Source organism: Drosophila persimilis, unplaced genomic scaffold (genome assembly GCF_003286085.1).
Source record: "Drosophila persimilis strain 14011-0111.01,24,50 unplaced genomic scaffold, DperRS2 tig00000124-arrow-pilon, whole genome shotgun sequence".
Lineage (NCBI taxonomy): Eukaryota > Metazoa > Arthropoda > Insecta > Diptera > Drosophilidae > Drosophila > Drosophila persimilis.
In genome coordinates, this window is record NW_020825294.1 from 10,690,936 (window position 1) to 10,712,465 (window position 21,530).

The following is a 21,530-nucleotide window of genomic DNA, read 5'->3' on the forward strand; positions in this document are numbered from 1 at the left end:
CACTTGTACATTTATACCCTTCACTTTTTGCTGCCAAAGGAATGTGATATATTTTTTTTATTTATCTTCTACTTTTCGTGTTCTTTGTGCGTACAGATTGTTGTGGTGCTGCTGCTCGAGAGCTCGCTTCGAACACGTAATTGGTGTTCGCACCGAAAGTGTTTGGGGCTTGGTAGTGACAAGAAATATCCAAGAATCCAAGAGCACTTGATGTTTCGGGACTGAACTCAATTAAAGCTGGAATACGAAATTAGAATCTATTTTTGTCTATCAAGTGCCTGAAGACTACACAGGGAATATAGTAATATTTTCCATATAATTTCCCTGTATTCTCACTTAACAAATCTTTGGCCACATAAGCTCTGCCTTAAGGAGTCAGTAAGTCCATCATTTAGTCGGATACAAAGATTTATAGTACATTTATGGAGATTATCTCTGCAATATATTCCAAAGTATTCCATGCTAACTGCTATGAGCTCAACTGAGAATTCCATAAACAGCCCACAGCTGCAGATACTAATCGAGTTTACTTAGTCAACTGCGAAATGTTCGAGTAGAAGGCCCCTGAAAATATGTATTTACAAGTTGCCTCAATGCACGCACAGATAAATCAAGAATCTAGAATCAAGAATCGACGACAATCGGCCGCATATAAAAATTAATTAATTTAATTACTTATCTAACTGAATTGCTTTGCAGTGCTGAGTGCTGATTGCTGACTGCTGAGTGCTGAGCGATAAACTTCAACTTATGTGTGCTTTCAATAATGTTTTTTACTTTAACTTTTTTCTAATGACAATTGAGCATGAAATGCTAACAGTCGAAATAGTTTTTTTGTTCTCTTCTGCCATTTTGTAATTCATTCGAAGTGCACTTCAAAGTGGGGAATATTTCTTCTTTTTGTTGTTTTTTGTTTCTGTTTGGATGCGTGTTAAACTTTTGCTGCTAACGTTCTGCCAGATTGATAAATATTTATAGATGCGCCCGATCTGTTGCTGGCTGACTGCACTTGTTAGCCCGGCTGGGATCGAAGATAAATAAGAATTTTAATTGATTTTAATGTGCACAGCTGCACTGTGGAGAGGCAGCAGCACATGACGACAGCTGACTACTGACTGCTGACTGACACCCGAGCAGAGATCGAAGAGGCTGGCACGGAGGCCAGAAGGAGCAGCGACACAAAACACAAAGTAAGCTGTTGACATACTCAGAAGAAAATTGACATAACATATTGTCTCCGTACAATGGCTAAGTATTCCACAGATTAATCATTGGATGATTGTGTGGTTGGGCCACTTGACCTTTGGTCGTTGACATGGCACGTGCAATGGTTACTAAAATCAATAAATTATATAATTTACCTCTTCTTAATGCTCTTTTGAAAAAAGATTTTACATTTAAAAACACGTATTCCCAGTGGAAACTTTTCTACTCAGCTTGACTAGGAAGATTGATTTATTATTTAAATTTAAAATTCGGAAAATACATATAATAATACAGATCTGCTAAAACTTGGTTCTCTCATCTCGGAAGTACAATACTCACTTGTCTAGACCCAAATTAAGACTCTATAAAACGCAGTTCGGTTCCACTTCATAAAGAACAAATACTCATAAAATTTGATGCTACTCCAATTAGTATGCAAATTTCGTGTAATCAAACAGAGTTAAGTAATACTCGCTGCTGCCTCAAGACGATGTTGTCTAGGCATAAATTCTCAAGAACAATCCATAAACATCTCATAAACGCAAATAGGAACTCCCCTCTCCATGGGGGCCGGTTTTTACCACTCAATTAACCGAAAGAGCGAAGAGACAAAGAGACAGAGAGACAAAGAAAGAGCGGTATTCAAGTAAGAGGTTGGAGTTGTAACTCCTCTCTTAGCAGACAGTTCAAAGATATTGCTATTGTTGTTGCTCGCTCGCGCTCCACGAATACGATTATATCGCTCGGAGTCTTTTGCACTGCATCCGTAAGACTGGGAAATGCCCATGAACTCCCCAGGGAAATAGCGCCGGAGAGAAAGGGTGATAAACACACAATTGACATGAGAATGATTAATACGACACGTCGTCATGTCAAATATGACGGAACTCATTTAGAGACGGACCTGGCTGGGCTCGGGTCGGATCGGATCGGATCGGATCCGAAAAGGCAAATCCGGCACAAAAACGAAATGGAGCATATATGTACATATGTAGTACCAGTAGTTCGGGAGCGGATCGCATCCCACAAAGAGCGGTGGAGCGAGAGCGCATGAGTGCGAGTACAAGCGATTGTTGCGACCGGTTTGGCTGGGAACTGAACAGAGCTCCCTCCATGTGGAAGGTCCCCACACAGCTGGGTTCAGTATTCGACGAAATCTTGGCCACTGCGGACGTACATATGTTGGAGCTCCCATCCCACGCTTCCTCTCTCGCTATCGGTTCTCCTTCGTTTCGTGTGTGTGCTGTGCCGTGCCGTGCCGTGCTTTTGGTGAGAGATCCAGACCGAGACCGATACCACGACCAAGACCAAGACGAGAGTGAATGTGAAACGTGTCGCGCATGCGCCGTCGAAGCCCCGAGTTTCGTCTTCACCGTTATTATAGTTTCTGTGTGTTGGTGCGGTTTTCTTGCTCAAATTTGTATCTCTATGCAAAGTGACAACCGGAGTTATGCGAAGACGCTCGAAAATAGTTGGAATTACTCAAATTGTTTGAAATAGTGCAAAAACCCGATAAACCCCGAACACCCACCCAGCCTGTTGTCTCTACTCCCAGTTTCGTTGCTATTTTTGTGTGTCGTTTGTCGAACGCTTTGGACCTTCTGGTTTCTTCTTTTTTCGGTGTTTGCTTCGCCATCTCTTTTGCTCGCATGCACAACCGCCGTCGATTCGGCTTCTTTTTCTCTCACTCTCTGCGGGTCCCCTTTCGGTGATCGGCTCTTCTTTGTCCGATGCTTCATCGGTGTCTGGGCTTTGCTTGCGCCTTCGTTCATAAATTTAATTTATTTTCGTGTTTAATTTTAGTTTTTGTTGCTGCTGCTTCTTCTCCCACTGGGGCTCAGCCTCCCCTCCGACAACGTCCAACAGCAAAATTATGGGTTTGCGCAATTTTAACAACTGTGAAAAAATAAACGAAAACACTAAAAGAAGCAGCAGGGGAAAATTAGTTAACCAAACGGAAGTTTAAGCGCCAAGTGCCAAAAGAAACATTGCTTTGAAACACACAACATTATAAAAGTATTCACTAATATTCGCATATTCGATCAGAGACAAAGGGACCTTTGATGCAACGATTATGCACTACCTATATAGACATATGTACATATGTACATATATGTATGTAGTATATGTGCATATTTCGTAGCTAAGAACCCAATGACTGAGATCAGTCTAAGATCAATAAATTGCGGTTCTACACAAGGAACAAGTTCTTCAATATTTTAAAATTAACTTGATTTTTTCTACAAACACATCTTTGACTCAGCTTTGCTCAACAATTTCTGAAATTAGCTAGAAAAAAAATGTTTGTTAATTAATATGAACATGCCTGGGGCCCCATGGCTAATGTTCGGAAAGTCCGGGCTTTGACTTCTACCACAGACAATTTTTGTATTATACCGTAATTTCAAAGTGATTATTGCCGTTCAGTCCTCCACGCTTTCTTGGCTTTCTCTCTTGCTCTCTCTCTCTCCCTCTCTCCAAACGACACACCGTCGGCCTCTCCTCTCCCCTCTCGGGTGCAAGCCATCGCGTTCGCCCACAATTTACCGACCATTTGAATTTAGCTCTTACTCTATTAAATTTTCTCTGCTCTGCCATTGAATAATAGCACTCGTAATTTCTATGCAAGCCCCAAACTGCATTGGCCGGGAAAATGTTTCTCTTGGGTCGGCCGGGGAGGCGTCTCTTGGTGTCTTTATGACTTTGTTAGCTTTAGCACTCCGCCGTTGTTGTAATGTTAATTGTTTGCAGTTGTGCAATGGCATTTTATTTTCATTTTTTCCTTCTCTTCGTAACTTTGTTGCACGCACACACACAAGCACTCACATTTACTGGAATACCCTTGCAGAGGATATTGTCGCTTCGATAAGAAGTTGTGCTTGATATTCATATTGATATAGTAGTCCCATGTTTAAGTGTAAAAAAACAGGGCTCAATGTTCTTTTCTTTCTATGCTGATCACGGCATTATAAGAAATATTCGCTTTAGAGCTTACCGATGGAAAGTAAAGTAGAACATATGTAACATGATAGTAATAATAGCTGAGAAACATTGCTTGAATATAAGGATTTGTTTAGTCGAATACTTACAGCATATCCAATAGGTCCCTTGGGAAAAACTTGAATCGTTTGTTGGGTTCTGCATGTCCATCTGTTGAGAAGTATGTAGATTAGCAATGAGATTTTCGGATATTTCGGACAGCAAGGGTATATGAACTTCGGCTCGAGGAAGTCACTTTTCATACATTTTTATGCTATTCATTGTTGTTGTTGCTGGAGTGCTATGTTTTTGTTGCTTTTTTTCGGCTTCTTTCTCGACTAGTCGTATTGTCGATTATGACTAATGGAATCCGTTTGTCGTTGGTCGGTTTGTCGGTTTGTAAGCCGACGGAAGGTCAATTGTTTTGCGGGTAATTCCGTTTATTTAATATTTCGTCTCTCAGCTCTTCTCTGCTCTTTTCTTGGCTTTGCCCCTCCTCTCCCTTTGTTTGGCTTGGTTTGCCATTTACTTGGCCATACACACAGACAGGCCTGCACTCAATAAATGCGATTTAATTTCTTGGTTTGGTTGGGTTGGGTTTGGTTTGTGCAGACCAATTAAGTGGAAAACATTAACGAACCGTTTCGTCATTTACCTTAGCCCTTTTGTGGTTAAATCAATTGTTGCATTAAAAAAGTATTAGCGTGTATTTGTACATTATTTTGGTGATATATAAATAATTAAATTATTAAATATCGACTATTGGGTAAAGAATATCATTTGGGTTTTCTACTTGTTGATTCACTTGATTCGAATGAATCGGATTGCTTTTGAAACCATTCTATTCCGTTGAAAGTAAAGTCGAGCAATATCTTACAGGCTCCTGCTGTATTGCCTATATACATACTTATATAAACATACAGAAACCTTTCCCTGTTCAAATATCTTTTCTATATTTTTGGCTTGGCTAAGCAATAATAAATTAAAGGTTACTGTTGATTAATCTCCGCTCTCCATGATCTCTCGTTCGAGCCACCTACGAAACCAGACCAAACCAAACCACTTCCACAACATTCTTGGGCAAATAGAACAGCCAGTGACCACCCAGCCAATCCATTAATCCATAACTTCATTAGGATCTATGCAAATTCGACGAGCCCACACCCGCCAGCAAACATTATTAACGAGTATTCGAGTGAAAACGGTACCCGCTTTAAAGACCGTTTGGAAGACATCAAACAAAATGCTGGAATGTCCGAGCCGAGTGAATCACAGATAATCAGATAATCATCGTTCACAGAATTGGTTTGTTTCATTTTCGCAGAGCAGCCGAGGAGTACCGTGGATGAGTTCCGCCGATGAGCAAACATTGAAATGAGAAACAAAATTTCCAGCCGAGTCTCCGCCTCCGTCTGTGTCTCTGTCTCTGCCCCTGCCATGTGCCGTGTGATAAAACGAATATAATGCAAAATTAGAGTCGATCCCCCACAAGTTAATCCTCCTCCGCACATCGTCTGTTATACATATATAAAGTTTTCGTAATTAATTTAACAATACAAGCGCGCTACAGCCGAACGAATTTCGTATACAACAATAGCAAACAAAATATAATACATATAGTATAATAAATAATAAAAATAGCTGGCAATCAATATGAGTGTTCCAAGCGCGCCCCAACAGAGGGCAGCTAAAAAAAATCAAAATCCGAAACAAATCCATGCCCGACTCCGACTCCGGCTCCGACCCCGGCTTGGATGGCCCAAAGCCCCTTGCTGGGCCCTGCCATTGTTGCTGATTTGTCTCGGCCTGAATCTGGGCCTCGTGCATTGTTATGGTGAGTACCAGTACCGTCCCGCCCTACTCCGGCCCCATAGAGTGTGTAAGTATGGTTATTCAATTAGGTTCATTTGCATAGACATGGATCATGTTGCTAAGGGAATGGGTGGGAAATCGGTTATGTTTTGGCGCGATCAACATATCTTTCGACGTGGCCAATACGGTGTATTGATTAGACAAATATAAAGAAACTATGTATAGATTATACATCCCCCAATAGTTCAGCCTTGGCCCCCTCAACACTCGCTTTTCGCGACAGAATGACAGTTATCATCTCATCCCATCCAAAGGTTGCACACTTCGAATGGCTATCCAGCTAAGTTTTGCTGCAAGTTGGTGGCAAACAAATTTATGGCTTTTACAGCAACTAAACCCGTCATAATTGCACTCGCAAAATGCTACCTGCCTGCGGGCCTGTCCAGAACTGACGTCACCCCCGAGGCGTGTGGCGCATGGTTGGAGGTGGAGTGGCGATCGGCAGACATGCCAAGATCTCGTGCCTTCAAAATGACCGATTAGACCCCGGCCCAGTCGGTTAGACAATTTATTATTCATAATAGACAAGTACGAGGGACTTAGTCGGCACTTCGACTACCAGATACCCGTTAGAGCCTATCTTAAAATTGGATATCTGACAACTAGCCGATGCTCGGCTAACGGAATGCAGTACGAGTATCCCCTTGCAACCTTTAAGTACCGGGTATTGCAAGTATCTATGTACACATTTTCCGAGCCCCAAGAACAGAGGCGGACAGACAGGTGGAAGCCGGTTGGGGCATTGATTCCGAGATGTCTGACGTACGGTCACGTATGGCTTATGCAGTGGGTAGGGGCGTGGCCGCTTAGCCGATACCCGAGTCAAATGTCAACGCACGATCAACCGGCCCCGTCTCCCGCCTGGCCGCCTCGATTGATTCGCTCACTTCCTCCCACGCCCCCTTTCGATTTGCATTGTTTCATCGTTTCAGTTTTTGCATTGTTTTCGATTCGCTATTTTTGCTTATCATTTGATTTATGGACAGAAAGCTGCTTCATTTTAAATGTTTAGCGTAATGAAATTACTGCAAGCAAACGTGAAATATATCCCATTGTGTGGGATAACGATAACCCGCCCGTCGTGTCCATTTCCCCATGCCCGTGCCCTCTTCATGGGCGAGCGATCACGGATCACCGATCACCGATCACCGATCTGGTCACCCCAGGTGGTGCACATGGGGAAGTCGAACATTGAATTTGCTTCGGCGCTCGGCAACAATATAATTTGTTTCATTTTGTTTTCCTTTCATCAGTTTTATTAGCATTTGCCAAGGTTTGTTGTTGATTCGTCTTCGAATGATTAGGTTTGAGAGAGGGCAACGATTTGTAGCCAAATCGGATTTCATCCGACATTCTCAGAGATTAAGTCTCAGAATTTGGGAAAGGCGATTCGGAAACAAGCTAGAAATAAGTTTCCTCTTACTTCAACTCTACAGTAACCCATTAACAAAGTAATACGAAAGGTTAATCTTTATAATATGCATAAGTAATTCGATAGATATGTACATAAAACAAGACATAACGCTTCAATATTCAATTCAAACATTGAACCTGCCTAATCTTAGATACGTTCTGTCGACTTGCACTTTTAATCTAATATACAAACATATTTATGTACAGCATTATTAACAGCAGCACTGGGGATCACGATATGAGACTTATCTTCGGATAGAGACTTCCTAGCGGAACAAATATAACAGCAACACACGCTCATATTGTATATTACTCAGAATGAATGAATTCTCAGAATGACTGATTATTCATTGGATTTTTGCAGAAAGTGAAGTTGAGGGCTGTCAGATATAACGGAAAAGGATTGCGCCAACTGCTGGCAATCGATGACGCTATTGCGGAATCTTAAATAGGGACACCATACGAAAACCCTTAGTGAGAAACCTTTTGAAATTCTGGTGACGAACTGCAAACAGCTGGAACGTCTGGCCTTTGGTGTAGGATACCTTGAACAGAGGAAGTAGCGGTGGAAGAGAAAAATCTTTGACGGATACACACATAAAAAAAAAACAATATCTTTTACGTTAATTCGTTGGTTGACTTAATACAGGGTTATTCAGGTCACATATTAGTAAACAAAGAATCTTTTTGAACTAGCAAATATACTGCAAATCTCCAGGAATCCACGAGGATTGCTGTAGATTGGATTCGTATGGGTTGTCTGGATTATCGGTAAAAACATATGTACTCCAGCTCACGGGAAGGATTGGCGACGAAGATTTGAAACAAGTTTTGCAGATCGTTGAAAAATCGACAATTTAAATTAAAAAAATAGAATTCACTTCTTGGAGTTTATTGCATGAGAAGTAAATGTGTTAATGGTGTCCCAATGCTATTTTATATTGTCTCTGGAGTTGCACATACATATGTATGTGCATATGATATTGATCATCGGCCAGGCCTTGTAAATCAACTCTGAAACAGACAAAGATTTGCTTACATTTATGTTAAAATCGCCAATATAGGAATTTTTAATTAGGCAAATGGCATTTTGATTAATGAAACAAAAATGCCCAAAATAAAGAACACTCCAGCTGATGCAGCTGATGCAGGGGCAATCCAACAAAACTCCAACTGAATCATTGGCATCGTGTTAGCAGAAATACGAGAATACTTTTGGCCGGTGTTGGTGTTTTGTTTCAGCTTTAGTTTCACTTTTGGAGCGACGGCATTCTTTCCGAGCAAATCCTCAAATCTAAACTGAACTTTTTAATTAAGCCGCCAGAGACGAAGAAAATGTTTGGGCTTCATTAGGCGGGTATTGCTGGATTTTTCAAATTAAATTAAGTCATGTGCGCATTTTTATGAACCGTCAAATTTGGCAACCAATTAACAGCTAACAAATAGATGTCCCCGTCTCGACTCCATTTTGTGTGTTAATTTCTGAAAGCGAAAGTTTTTTTCTTTGTATTTTTCATTATTTTTTTATTGCACATGTGAGAAATTCTGATAGATTTATACCATAGTTTTTTTTAATAGAGATTTTGATCTATAACGGGCATAAATATTTCATGGTTTCAGAAGGCTAAAGCTAAGAACTAAATTGCTGGATAGAACGATTAGATGATATTTTACATTTTATATTGTATATTTAGTTTTTTATATTTATTTTTATTTGACCCACTTGGACCATATATTTAACCTTGTATTTTTATTTATTTATTTATTTATTAAATTAACAATTATCTGTTAATAATGGTACTTAGTTACTAAAGGCGGAAAAAGATAAGTTAAAAGTTAACTAAACTTAAATGATTATAAATATTGCATGCAATTAGTTTAAGAGACAGTTCAGGGGATAGGGTTTGACAGAGGGAGTTATAATTATGGCATAAAACCCTAAAAGGTTCATGATCAGCATAATTAGACCTACATATGGGTAGACGGATAGGCCTAAAAGTACGGGTATTATACCAGCCAGTAGGATTATGTGGAAGATACCTGTAAGTTTAGTCTGGTGACACATCAAACAATACATAATAAATATTAACATATATGTAAACATAGTTAAACGGAAGTTAAATATTCGTATTTATTTATATTTATCTTGAAAGGTCCTCCATTAGATTTGGCCCAAAATCAATCGACTCCATTTAATTATACTGTTGGATCCGTATATTATTTAGTCACGTAGTTAGTTTCTTAGAGTTGGTACACTGCTATACTTCGTCTAATATTTTGTTTAGTCTGTTTTATTTCAAGATCTGCCATCCGCAAATTTCTGGCTTTTTGCGGTGTCTAGAAATTGTTTATATGTACATACAATGTATATATGTATTACTGCATTATGTTTACTCTCTCTCCCCAAAAATCCCAAAAATGATTTGGCAATATCATGTGAAAAATGCGGCTTTTGTTTAAACAGAAAGAGTCACGCACGGCCACGGCCCGAGATGAAAGTGAATTATGCGACAGAGCGACATAGAGGCGACTGTCTCTCCACTGCCCACCACTGCCTAGAGTCGTGGATATGGAAATACTTAGACACCGAACGTGAAATCACTGACGAAATAGAGAGGATAGGCAGAGATAGATAGAGAGAGGCACAATTACAATGCGACAATTGATGACGCCGACAAGCAACGGCAGCAGAATCGGATTGTACTTGGTTTTTTTTGGAGGGGAATCCAATCCGTGATGTCGTGCATGTTTTCCGAAAAAAATAAATAAATAATAAAAAACAGCGCACGTACCAAGAGATTCAGCACCAGATCCAGCCTTCGCTGTGGAAGCCTCTCCATCGTGCAGGTGTTGGTTAGCTTTTTTGCCGACATTCCATACAACGCCAACGTCAATATAGGTGTATGCATATATAGTATTTATGTGTGCTATATATAGAAGAGTATGAGTGGAGTCAGCTGAGCCTTCCTCTCTCTCCGTCTCTCGCGCGGTCACAGTCAGTCTTGAGGCTCCCCAGCTGGAAACGTTTTTGGTTAACCGGATCTGATTCTGATATTCATTTTCTTTGTTGCTGTTGTCGTGGCTGTTGCCATCCATCCATTGATCCATCTATCCATCACTCCACTCACTCACACCTATTCACAGACTTGTAGGTTGAATGTTTAGACTGAAGCGAGCGTTGCTCTCGAAAATGCTAAGAAATATAGTCATGAGTCCGCTGCTTCTCCAACTGTCAACGTCATAAAGAATAAGAAACGTACAAAATAAATTTGTATTTCTTGAAATAGGAATAGCGAAAAGTAAGTACTTACAAAAGTACGAGCGTAAATATAAAACTGGTTTGCCGCCTGTTTGTGGGTTCCCTCAAGCGCATTTTAGAATTTTGGGTTTGCTGCGGCCATTGCCTTGGGGATCCAGAACTGGTTCTACGTAAAAATACCCCCCTCAGAGCTTCCCCCATCTACTATAAGCAAATAAACCATAATTATAACGTTTAGCGTCAGAGCAATTACGGACTGCAGATTTTAATCACTTAAAGGTGCCTTCTCTTTGACATAATTTATAGTAACATAATTTTTTCCGTGCTTTTTCGGTGATTCATGCACTGGGGGCATGCATTATCAATAGTGTTTTTTCTAAAGAGCTCCCTCGTGTCTCCGTTTAGGGCCAATCCGATTATCATTCGTACTTAAAAGCGATCGTTAGAGCACATCTTGGAACATTAGTAACCATTAATATTATTTATCACTGAATGATAGTAGTAGTAGTCAATTCTTTTTTACATTCCCATTCAAATATAATTTAATAAACTATAATTTAAGTAACTATTAATCGTATCAGCAAAATCTAAGGAACGATTTTCCAACAATTACTTCTTATGATGACAAATCGGACGTAGATAATTTCCTAAAAATTGCTAAACGTTTCATTAAACCGATTACAAGTGCAAAAAATAATTAACAAATATGCAAATCGGGGCCTAAATATTTTTCCATTCCACTTGATGGACCAATTGGGTGTGACTCAATCTCGACTTGCCCAGCCCCAAGTCACTCAATTTTACAGTCAATTAAAACCAAACTAAGGTAACTAAATGCACTTTTCAATATCACAATCTACATTTTATCGGATCGGTTAGACCATGTCGAAAACCGGCTACTGGGCAGGGACCAGTCCACACACATGCGTACGAGTACTCGTAATTTATTTATGTAACGTCTGGCGAACATTTAAGGCATTCTCCGATCTTAACTAGCGCAAATTAATGCGTCATTTGCACGCATACAATTCTGCGAAGTTATGCAAATAAATTCTAATAAATCTCTGCACCCAAAAAAAAAAAACAAACATTTGCATTGAATTTTATGCAATAGAATTGGAAATAAATTAATCTAATTCTAATTTAAAACCCATACAATGTAACTCCCATATAATTAATATAACAATCATAATATAATATAATAATAGCATGTCCGAAGGTCATATTATCCAGTGATCTTCTTAGATAAGCTAAGTTAATAGTTTTAACTCTAACCTCGTTGTAAATAAATAAATAAAAAGTTGTGCTATTCGCAAAGATATTGTATAAATTTTAAGACTTTTCTAAATATATAATGAGATTTTCTGTTCTCCTTAAGTGGCAGGCAGGTCTGAAGGCTCGTAAAAATGACGATCGCAAAAGTTTGGTAACGTTTGCGAGTGGATTCCCAACAATTTGTATAATTATGTTCTTCCTATGAATACCTTTTTCCATTTGCTCCGAGTGGGAACAGTGATCGCCCAAAGACTCTGGACGATTTGTGAATGGCTTGGCGTTGTGGGAACACCGAGAACAGCTTGCTCCCTAGTGAGAACAGACAAAACACCCTGGTCAATACCGCCAGTTTTGTTTCTTTTCAACGTTGACTGAAAACATCAGCCCCATGTAGACCGGAAGAACGCCCCTAGGTTATCTGATTGTAAAGGCGATAATACAGTTGATGTTTATTGGTTATACAAATATAACCTTTTTTTCCAATTACATACTTTGAAAACTTATCGGAAAATCTATTTCAATCAATTCTTGAAATTTTCATTGCAGAGAAAATGTACAGTCAGACGGAAAAACAGCGCTACGATGGCTGGTACAACAATCTAGCTCATCCCGACTGGGGATCGGTGGGTAAGTTGACTGGAATTTCCGTCAGATGGCCGTCCAGATGGTAGCAACTTTCGAAAAAGGGCGAACCCGAACCCCACCAAATGGTCTTATAATTGATTCAGTTAAACACATGCGAGTATAAGATCATTGGATAATTAGCATAGAACAGGCACGATCGATTTGATCTTTCCAATCCACATACACACACAATTTGCATAGTCACCACATCTAAGTGCTGCCTTTCAACCTCACCGACGTCTCTTTAGACTCTACTGACTCTGCCCACTTTTCAGATAGCCATTTGGTACGGAAGGCGCCGCCCTCCTACTCGGACGGGGTGTACGCGATGGCGGGTGCCAATCGTCCGTCGACGCGGCGTCTCAGCCGCCTGTTCATGCGTGGACGCGACGGGCTGGGCTCCAAGTTCAATCGGACGGCACTGCTGGCCTTCTTCGGCCAGGTGGTGGCGAACGAGATTGTGATGGCCTCGGAGTCGGGCTGCCCGATCGAGATGCACCGCATCGAGATCGAGAAATGCGACGAGATGTACGATCGCGAGTGTCGGGGCGACAAATACATACCCTTCCACAGGGCCGCCTACGATCGGGACACGGGACAGAGTCCGAACGCGCCCAGGGAACAGGTGGGTGGGGGCGGGGGGCTGGAGCCACAACTGATGTGAACAAATGTCGCAATAAATCCTACTCCGCAGATAAATCAAATGACTGCTTGGATTGATGGCAGTTTCATTTACAGCACCTCCGAGGCGTGGCTCAATGCCATGCGCTCCTTCCACAATGGCACGCTCCTCACCGAGAAGGATGGCAAGCTGCCGGTGAGGAACACCATGAGAGTGCCGCTCTTCAACAACCCGGTGCCGAGTGTGATGAAAATGCTCAGTCCAGAGAGGCTGTTCCGTGAGTAACCAATACCACCTTGGCTAAATGCTCAACCTCATCTTTCATCTCCTACCCGACAGTTCTTGGCGATCCCCGGACCAATCAGAATCCCGCTGTGCTCTCGTTTGCCATCCTCTTCCTCCGCTGGCACAACACCCTGGCCCAGCGCATCAAGCGTCTGCATCCGGACTGGAGCGATGAGGACATCTACCAGCGGGCGCGACACACGGTAATTGCCAGTCTGCAGAATGTGATTGCCTACGAGTACCTGCCCGCGTTTCTGGGCTCCGCCCTACCACCGTACGAGGGGTACAAGCAGGACATTCATCCTGGCATCGGACACATCTTCCAGGCAGCTGCCTTTCGCTTTGGCCACACAATGATCCCGCCTGGCATCTACCGACGGGATGGTCAGTGCAACTTCAAGCAGACTCCAATGGGCTATCCGGCCATCCGCCTCTGCTCGACGTGGTGGGACTCCAGCGTGAGTTTCATATTACTCTCCGGCTGGAAGATCTTGAGTTTAATCAACGATTTGGCAGGGTTTCCTCAGCGACACCAGCGTGGAGGAGGTGCTCATGGGACTGGCCTCGCAGATATCCGAGCGCGAGGATCCTGTGCTGTGCTCCGATGTGCGGGACAAACTATTTGGGCCCATGGAGTTTACCCGTCGCGATCTGGGAGCTCTTAACATAATGCGGGGTCGAGACAATGGCCTGCCCGACTACAACACAGCCAGAGAATCGTATGGATTGAAGAGGCACAAGACATGGACGGATATCAATCCTCAGCTCTTTGAGGCGCAACCGGAGCTGTTGGAGTGAGTGGAAGCTCATATTGAAGATATTGATTTTTATATTCGTCCCCGGACATTCCTTACCATCCTCAGCATGCTCAAGGAGGCCTACAGCAATCAGCTGGACGATGTGGATGTCTATGTGGGTGGCATGCTGGAGTCCTATGGGCAGCCGGGCGAGTTCTTCGCCGCTGTGATCAAGGAGCAGTTCCTGCGTCTGCGCGATGCCGACCGCTTTTGGTTCGAGAACGAGCGCAACGGGATCTTCACACCGGAGGAGATTAAGGAGCTGCGGAAGATCACCCTGTGGGACATCATAGTGAACAGCACGGACATAGCCGTGGACGAAATCCAGCACGATGTGTTCATGTGGCATACGGGAGATCCCTGTCCGCAGCCCATGCAGCTTAATGCCACCGAGCTGGAGCCCTGCACCTATCTGGAGGGCTACGACTACTTCTCCGGCTCCGAGCTGATGTTCATCTACGTGTGCGTGTTCCTCGGATTCGTGCCCATCCTGTGCGCCGGTGCCGGCTACTGCGTGGTCAAGCTGCAGAACAGCAAGCGGCGCAAGCTGAAGATACGCCAGGAGGCGCTGAGGGCGCCACAGCACAAGGGCTCGGTGGATAAGATGCTGGCGAGGGAATGGCTGCACGCCAACCACAAGCGGCTGGTCACCGTCAAGTTCGGGCCGGAAGCTGCCATCTATACGGTGGACAGGAAGGGGGAGAAGCTGCGCACATTCAGCCTGAAGCACGTGGATGTGGTCAGTGTGGAGGAGTCGGCCACGAACCACATCAAGAAGAAGCCCTACATCCTGCTGCGTGTGCCCAGTGACCATGATCTGGTGCTGGAGCTGGAGTCCTACGGCGCCCGGCGCAAGTTCGTGAAGAAGCTCGAGGACTTCCTGCTGCTCCACAAAAAGGAGTTGACCCTGATGGAGGTTAACCGTGATATAATGCTGGCCCGGGCCGAGACCCGCGAGCGTCGACAGAAGCGTCTCGAGTACTTCTTCCGCGAGGCGTATGCCCTAACCTTCGGCCTGCGGCCAGGCGAGCGCCGGCGTCGGTCGGACGCCTCCAGCGATGGCGAGGTGATGACAGTAATGCGGACCAGTTTGTCTAAGGCCGAGTTTGCCGCCGCCCTGGGCATGAAGCCCAACGACATGTTTGTCCGCAAGATGTTCAACATTGTGGACAAGGACCAGGACGGGCGGATCAGCTTCCAGGAGTTCCTCGAGACCGTGGTGCTGTTCTCGCGTGGCAAGACCGACGACAAGCTGCGCATCATCTTCGACATGTGCGACAACGACCGCAATGGCGTTATCGATAAGGGCGAGCTGAGCGAGATGATGCGCTCCCTGGTGGAGATCGCGAGGACCACCAGTCTGGGCGACGATCAGGTCACCGAGCTCATCGATGGCATGTTCCAGGACGTCGGCCTGGAGCACAAGAACCACCTCACCTACCAGGACTTTAAGCTGATGATGAAGGAGTACAAGGGGGACTTTGTGGCCATCGGACTGGACTGCAAGGGGGCCAAGCAGAACTTTCTGGACACCTCCACGAACGTGGCTCGCATGACCTCGTTCAACATAGAGCCGATGCAGGACAAGCCCCGCCACTGGGTGCTGGCCAAGTGGGATGCGTACATCACGTTCCTCGAGGAGAACCGCCAGAACATATTCTATTTGTTCCTGTTCTACGTGGTCACGATTGTGCTCTTTGTGGAGCGCTTCATCCACTATTCCTTCATGGCCGAACACACGGACCTGAGGCACATCATGGGTGTGGGCATCGCCATCACCAGGGGATCAGCGGCCTCGCTGTCCTTCTGCTACTCCTTGCTGCTGCTCACCATGTCCAGGAACCTGATCACCAAGCTGAAGGAGTTCCCGATACAACAATACATTCCGCTGGACTCGCACATACAGTTCCACAAGATAGCCGCGTGCACGGCTCTATTCTTCTCCGTGCTGCACACGGTGGGGCACATTGTGAACTTCTACCACGTGTCCACGCAGTCGCACGAGAACCTGCGCTGCCTAACGCGGGAGGTGCACTTCGCCTCGGACTACAAGCCGGATATCACCTTTTGGCTCTTCCAGACGGTGACGGGCACCACCGGAGTGATGCTGTTCATTATTATGTGCATTATCTTTGTGTTTGCCCACCCCACGATTCGGAAGAAGGCGTATAACTTCTTCTGGAACATGCACACCCTCTACATTGGACTGTACTTGCTCAGTCTGGTCCATGGCTTGGCTCGTCTGACGGGACCACCCCGCTTCTGGATGTTCTTCCTGGGCCCGGGCATCGTGTACACCCTCGACAAGATCGTCTCGCTGCGCACCAAGTACATGGCACTGGATGTGATAGACACAGATCTGCTACCCTCGGATGTGATCAAAATCAAGTTCTATCGGCCGCCCAACCTAAAGTACTTGTCCGGCCAGTGGGTGCGTCTCTCCTGCACCGCCTTCCGGCCTCAGGAGATGCACAGCTTCACTCTGACCTCGGCCCCGCACGAGAACTGTCTCAGCTGCCACATCAAGGCCCAGGGACCGTGGACCTGGAAGCTGCGCAACTACTTCGATCCCTGCAACTACAATCCCGAGGACCAGCCCAAGATACGCATCGAGGGACCTTTCGGGGGCGGCAACCAGGACTGGTACAAGTTTGAGGTGGCTGTCATGGTGGGCGGTGGCATTGGAGTCACCCCGTATGCCTCGATCCTGAACGATTTGGTGTTTGGGACGAGTACCAATCGATACTCGGGCGTGGCCTGCAAGAAGGTGTACTTCCTGTGGATCTGCCCCTCGCACAAGCACTTCGAGTGGTTCATCGATGTGCTGCGCGATGTGGAAAAGAAGGATGTGACCAATGTCCTCGAGATACATATATTTATCACGCAGTTCTTCCACAAATTCGATTTAAGAACAACAATGCTGGTGGGTCTCAGGGCAAACAACTACTATCTGATTTATTTTGATACGAGAAATGCTTCTTTCTTTTAGTACATCTGTGAGAACCACTTCCAGCGGCTGTCCAAAACCTCTATATTCACGGGTCTTAAGGCAGTCAATCACTTCGGTCGCCCGGACATGTCCAGCTTCCTGAAGTTCGTCCAAAAGAAGCATTCTTATGTGGGTTTCCCATCGCTCTGCCACAGTGCCACTAACTAATTCTTTTGTATTCCGTTTTGTAGGTTTCCAAAATCGGCGTGTTCTCTTGCGGCCCTAGACCGCTGACGAAGAGCGTCATGTCTGCCTGTGATGAGGTGAACAAGACCCGCAAGTTGCCCTATTTCATTCACCATTTCGAGAACTTTGGTTAAGCCAGCATCAGCTGCAACGATCCATCCATCCATCCATCCATCCATACCTGCCCTGCCAGCTCCTCTCTCCAAACGAAAGCTAATTCTATTCTTAAGGTTCATTCATTAATTTAGGCGAATTTAGTACTGTACGTGCTCGCTCTCTGTTAATCATAGTTTACTTTGTAAAACCATCATTTAGTCAAGATTTTTTAGTGCAGTTCATTCTGACTTCATTTCTTACTAGAAATTCCATTGATACAGCAGCAACCACAGCAGCAGCAGCAGCAGCAAAAATAGCAACAACACGAACAACGAAGCGGCCTCTACTTATGCGATATGTGTATGTATGGATGAGTAAATGTGTATTTATTGAAAATATGATTTGTTATCAGTTTTTGTAAACCGTTCGCATTATTTATTAAAAGTTACACTTAATTTGAATATACAATATTATAAAAACGAACGGGAACGTTGTGAGACGCGGCAAGAGCCGCTGCTCTACTTTTATACCCGGTAATCAGTCAGTATGTATTAACATATGTGAGCCTATGATTTTTGTAAGTTATACAGACTCCTGTGATATCACACTGTTGCAGGTGTATTTACAATATTCGGGAAAAAAAATGTGTGGCATCCCAAATTTGGAAGATATGAGAAAACCGAAATTCGTAGAGAATGACCATATCTACTAATCGAGAGCAGATGAGATCGGATTATTATTATAGCCAATATGAAAAAGTCAAATTTCCATAACTTCGCCACCCCTTCCAATGAGTAAGCGCCTACTTATTCTCTCTAAAACCTTCAATAAAAAACAAAAGCTATTCATGTTCACAAATTTGTGAGCTCCACCAAGCTCTTTGCATCGAATCCATCCAAGAAAGACCCATCCAGAGATTCCAGTTGATCAATTTCTTGATATTTTAAACAAAATGCGTACACAAGCTATCAGGCTGAGCTTTATCAGGCTGCTCAGATCGTCCCATCCATCTCTACGCGGCTCAAATCTCGTTTTCAGATCTTCGTTGAGTGTTTTTCAATGCTTGTACCGGTGGCTTGAATATCTCCTGAACATGTTTCCGATACTCACGTTCGATAATGCGAGCCTTAGCTGGTCTTCTACGTCCAGATACTCCATTAGCACTATCCAGCAATCCTCGTTTAAATCGAGAACAGTTGTATGTGAGGTTCTGACTTTGTTTTCCTCCGCATTGCGTTCGTCGTCGTTCCCAGAGCCTTTCTTCCCATCAGTGCTTTCCTTATTTTCCTCGACAACAGCCCTTGCCACACTACTACCGCACGACGTGTCCACTCATTTGGCTTCTTGCGCTATGTTCTGTTCTGCTTAATATATCAAGCTTTGACCAAGTGAATTGGAAGTCTGGCCGGAAAGGGAATTTGTTTTCTTAAATGCACATAAATAATACATGGAATGGCTATTACCTACGTTGAATCGATGCCGTTCAACTGAACCGTCGATGATGGTTGTGCACGATGGATTGGACAACGCCAGCTGCCTCGTTCTCCCAAAGCCGGGATAATTGCGTGATCTTCAGCAGCTTCAGCCACGGGTTGATGAGTCGCAGGCTAACCGAGTCATACTAGCGGTCCAGCTTAAGCTCTGGATGCAATTTGAGATTAGTTTTAGTTAATTTTTTGCTTGGTGCAGCGGCAATATATTCTTAGCGCTTACCAATACCAATATAGGCTTGTGCGTTCTTACTGGAACTAGCGTCGGAGTGCAGTTTTTCGGGTTTTTATGCTGGATCCTAGAATACTTAGTTTTGTAGCGCCAGGTCTTACTCAAGGCTGCCTGTTCGTCACAGATTTCCTATTTCAGGGGCGATTTCTTCAAAATATATGAAGAATAAATTACACATGTCGAATTCAAAAACAAACGCTCTATCGATAGTTTCAGCAAAATTTGGTAAGGAAACATCGATAGTATCGATAGTAACAGTAGGGGTACCACTTATTATTTATTTGAAATCAAGAAAAAAAACAAGATAATACAAAAATTAATTTTCTGCATTTCTTGCAGAGAATTCTGAAGAAATTTTCTTCAGAATTTATAAAGAACTTTTTTGTCGAAGCCAATTCAGCTGCCAATAGTTTCCCCGATACACACAGATGCGCCATCCATTCAAAAGTACATACATACATATGTGTGTATGTTATGTATGCACTTAGCTAGCAAAAACAGAAAACGTGCGCCGTTTTTCAGCACTGTTAGAAATCAGCTGGACGCAGGATAAATAAAGAAAAGGATAAATTGAATTTAATAAAGTGTAAAATGGATGGAAATCTTTGGGATTTGGCTGTGGAAACGTACAACCATGTGGTCACAGCAGAGCTACGCATCAACGAATTGGTGCAGGAGCGGTCTGTTGATATCCTTTGTGAAGCCGCACTTCCAGAGTCTGTACGAGTATTCAATTTATTTGCAGCTTGAGCCTTGGCGATCCGCTGTGGCGTTTTCTTAGCGTTTACATGGAGCCGGGACTCCTCTTCAATCTGGTGATTCCCCTGTGCGGCATCTACAGCCAGGCTCTGCTCACTCGGTTGCTCTTTGCGGTTGGTCTGGCCAGCACGCTCAACTCCTTTGCCAAGTGGTACGCGCCTGTTCCACATACTCCGCAATGCACGACTGACTGCTCTCATCTCCCACAGGATACTTCCCGAGCAGCGTCCTTTGTGGTTGCTCCGAGAGATCTACGCCAGCAATGTGCGCAGCCCCAGCCCCGGCGTCGCATTGGAGAGTCATCCGCTGAGCTGTGAAACGACTGCCGGCATGCCCTGTGCCCATTCCATGTCCTTCACGGTGTTCACGCTTACCATCTGGATGTTCCTCTACGCTCACTCCCGCCAGCGGTGGCTCGCCGGTACAGTGGTCCACGGCTTGATTTTCTCCATGTGGCTAAGCCGCCTGTACTTAGCTACGGAGTTTCTGCACCAATGCGTCCTGGGCACTTTCATTGGCATTCAGGCTATGGACGCACTCGACCAAAAGAATGACTATTTGTGGTCGAGGCGTCGTCGCTGGGCAGTGACTGGAGTGTTCCTGTTAGGTGGCCTTGCCGCTGCAGTGTATTTTGTGAAGCTTAGCCTGGAAATCGATCCGCATTGGTCGGTACGCGAGGTGTGAGAAGATACTGATTCCTAGCAACGACCAGCAATGGGTTTTAAACCGTTCGTTCTTTCTATTGGCTTTCTGTTGCAGGCCTTTAAGTGGTGCCCAGATCCTTCATATATGCGACACGAGGCGAGTCCCATTTTCTTTCTGGTGCGCGACTTGGGAATTCTCATGGGCATAGCTCTGGCATCGCCCCTCTCTAATCTGTAAGTCAATGCAATATCTTGTTCTAATATACTAAATGTAATCATCCCATCTAGGGACACCAAAAATGCATCACTTTGGCGACGCTGCATTGTCCTGGCAATTCTGGAGCTGTTTAACTTCGGAATGCGTTGGGCCACTCCCAAGCAAAATGGGCGTTTCGCCTTCTTGGCCTACGAGCTGTTCAGAAATGCTGTGCACTCTCTGTTACTTCTAAAGAACCTACCAAGACTCAGGTAGTTTTAAGTTTAAATAATGACTTGGGCAGTGCTTTTGGATTTCTTTGTGATTAAATTCCCGTAACGATTAGGTATGTATTGTTTAAATAGTTAAATATGTTTAAATAGCACATAGGACTAGCCGTGAAAGAATACTTCCAACTAAAGATTATATTTAATAGAACCATCAATTTGCGCATCGCTAGAGGCTATATTGAATACACCTTTCTTTGTAAATATTCCAACTTTTTCTGAAGAATGCTCGTATGTTAAAAATAGAAATTCTCCCTAGAAATTAACGAAAGGAATAGCAAATTAACAGCGCGTCTAACCGAAAATCGAAATGATAAAT

General features: G+C 44.0%; 2 protein-coding genes and 1 long non-coding RNA gene across 8 annotated transcripts; 2 read left to right on the plus strand and 1 right to left on the minus strand.

Annotated features, from left to right (window-relative positions):
- The first annotated feature begins 2,359 nt into the window (after positions 1 to 2,359).
- LOC6603391 (dual oxidase) lies at positions 2,360 to 18,063 on the plus strand. Of its 6 annotated transcripts, none has more exons than XM_026987468.1 (10): positions 2,360 to 2,603; positions 5,510 to 6,019; positions 12,551 to 12,631; positions 12,904 to 13,253; positions 13,323 to 13,527; positions 13,590 to 13,993; positions 14,052 to 14,329; positions 14,399 to 17,255; positions 17,322 to 17,450; positions 17,513 to 17,641. In XM_026987468.1, exons 2-10 carry the CDS (start codon positions 5,839 to 5,841, stop codon positions 17,639 to 17,641), a joined length of 4,614 nt encoding a protein of 1,537 aa, XP_026843269.1. In that variant the 5' UTR covers positions 2,360 to 2,603; positions 5,510 to 5,838. The 6 variants fall into 6 exon arrangements, with proteins under 6 accessions (XP_026843269.1, XP_026843268.1, XP_026843270.1 ...); XM_026987467.1 differs by having other exon boundaries at positions 2,360 to 2,475; XM_026987469.1 differs by having other exon boundaries at positions 2,360 to 2,475; positions 5,515 to 6,019.
- Positions 18,064 to 18,158: 95 nt separating this feature from the next.
- Positions 18,159 to 19,480, minus strand: LOC113565451. Its single transcript, XR_003408591.1, has 3 exons — positions 19,317 to 19,480; positions 19,067 to 19,244; positions 18,159 to 19,004 (listed from the first exon to the last, which is right to left on the minus strand). It is a non-coding gene; the product is annotated as an uncharacterized LOC113565451 (long non-coding RNA).
- A 394-nt stretch (positions 19,481 to 19,874) lies between these two features.
- LOC6603392 (glucose-6-phosphatase 2) lies at positions 19,875 to 21,427 on the plus strand. Its single transcript, XM_002028325.2, has 5 exons — positions 19,875 to 20,005; positions 20,071 to 20,235; positions 20,294 to 20,762; positions 20,844 to 20,962; positions 21,017 to 21,427. The coding sequence occupies exons 1-5, from the start codon at positions 19,917 to 19,919 to the stop codon at positions 21,198 to 21,200; spliced, it is 1,026 nt and encodes a 341-aa protein (XP_002028361.1). The 5' UTR covers positions 19,875 to 19,916; the 3' UTR covers positions 21,201 to 21,427.
- Positions 21,428 to 21,530: the final 103 nt, after the last annotated feature.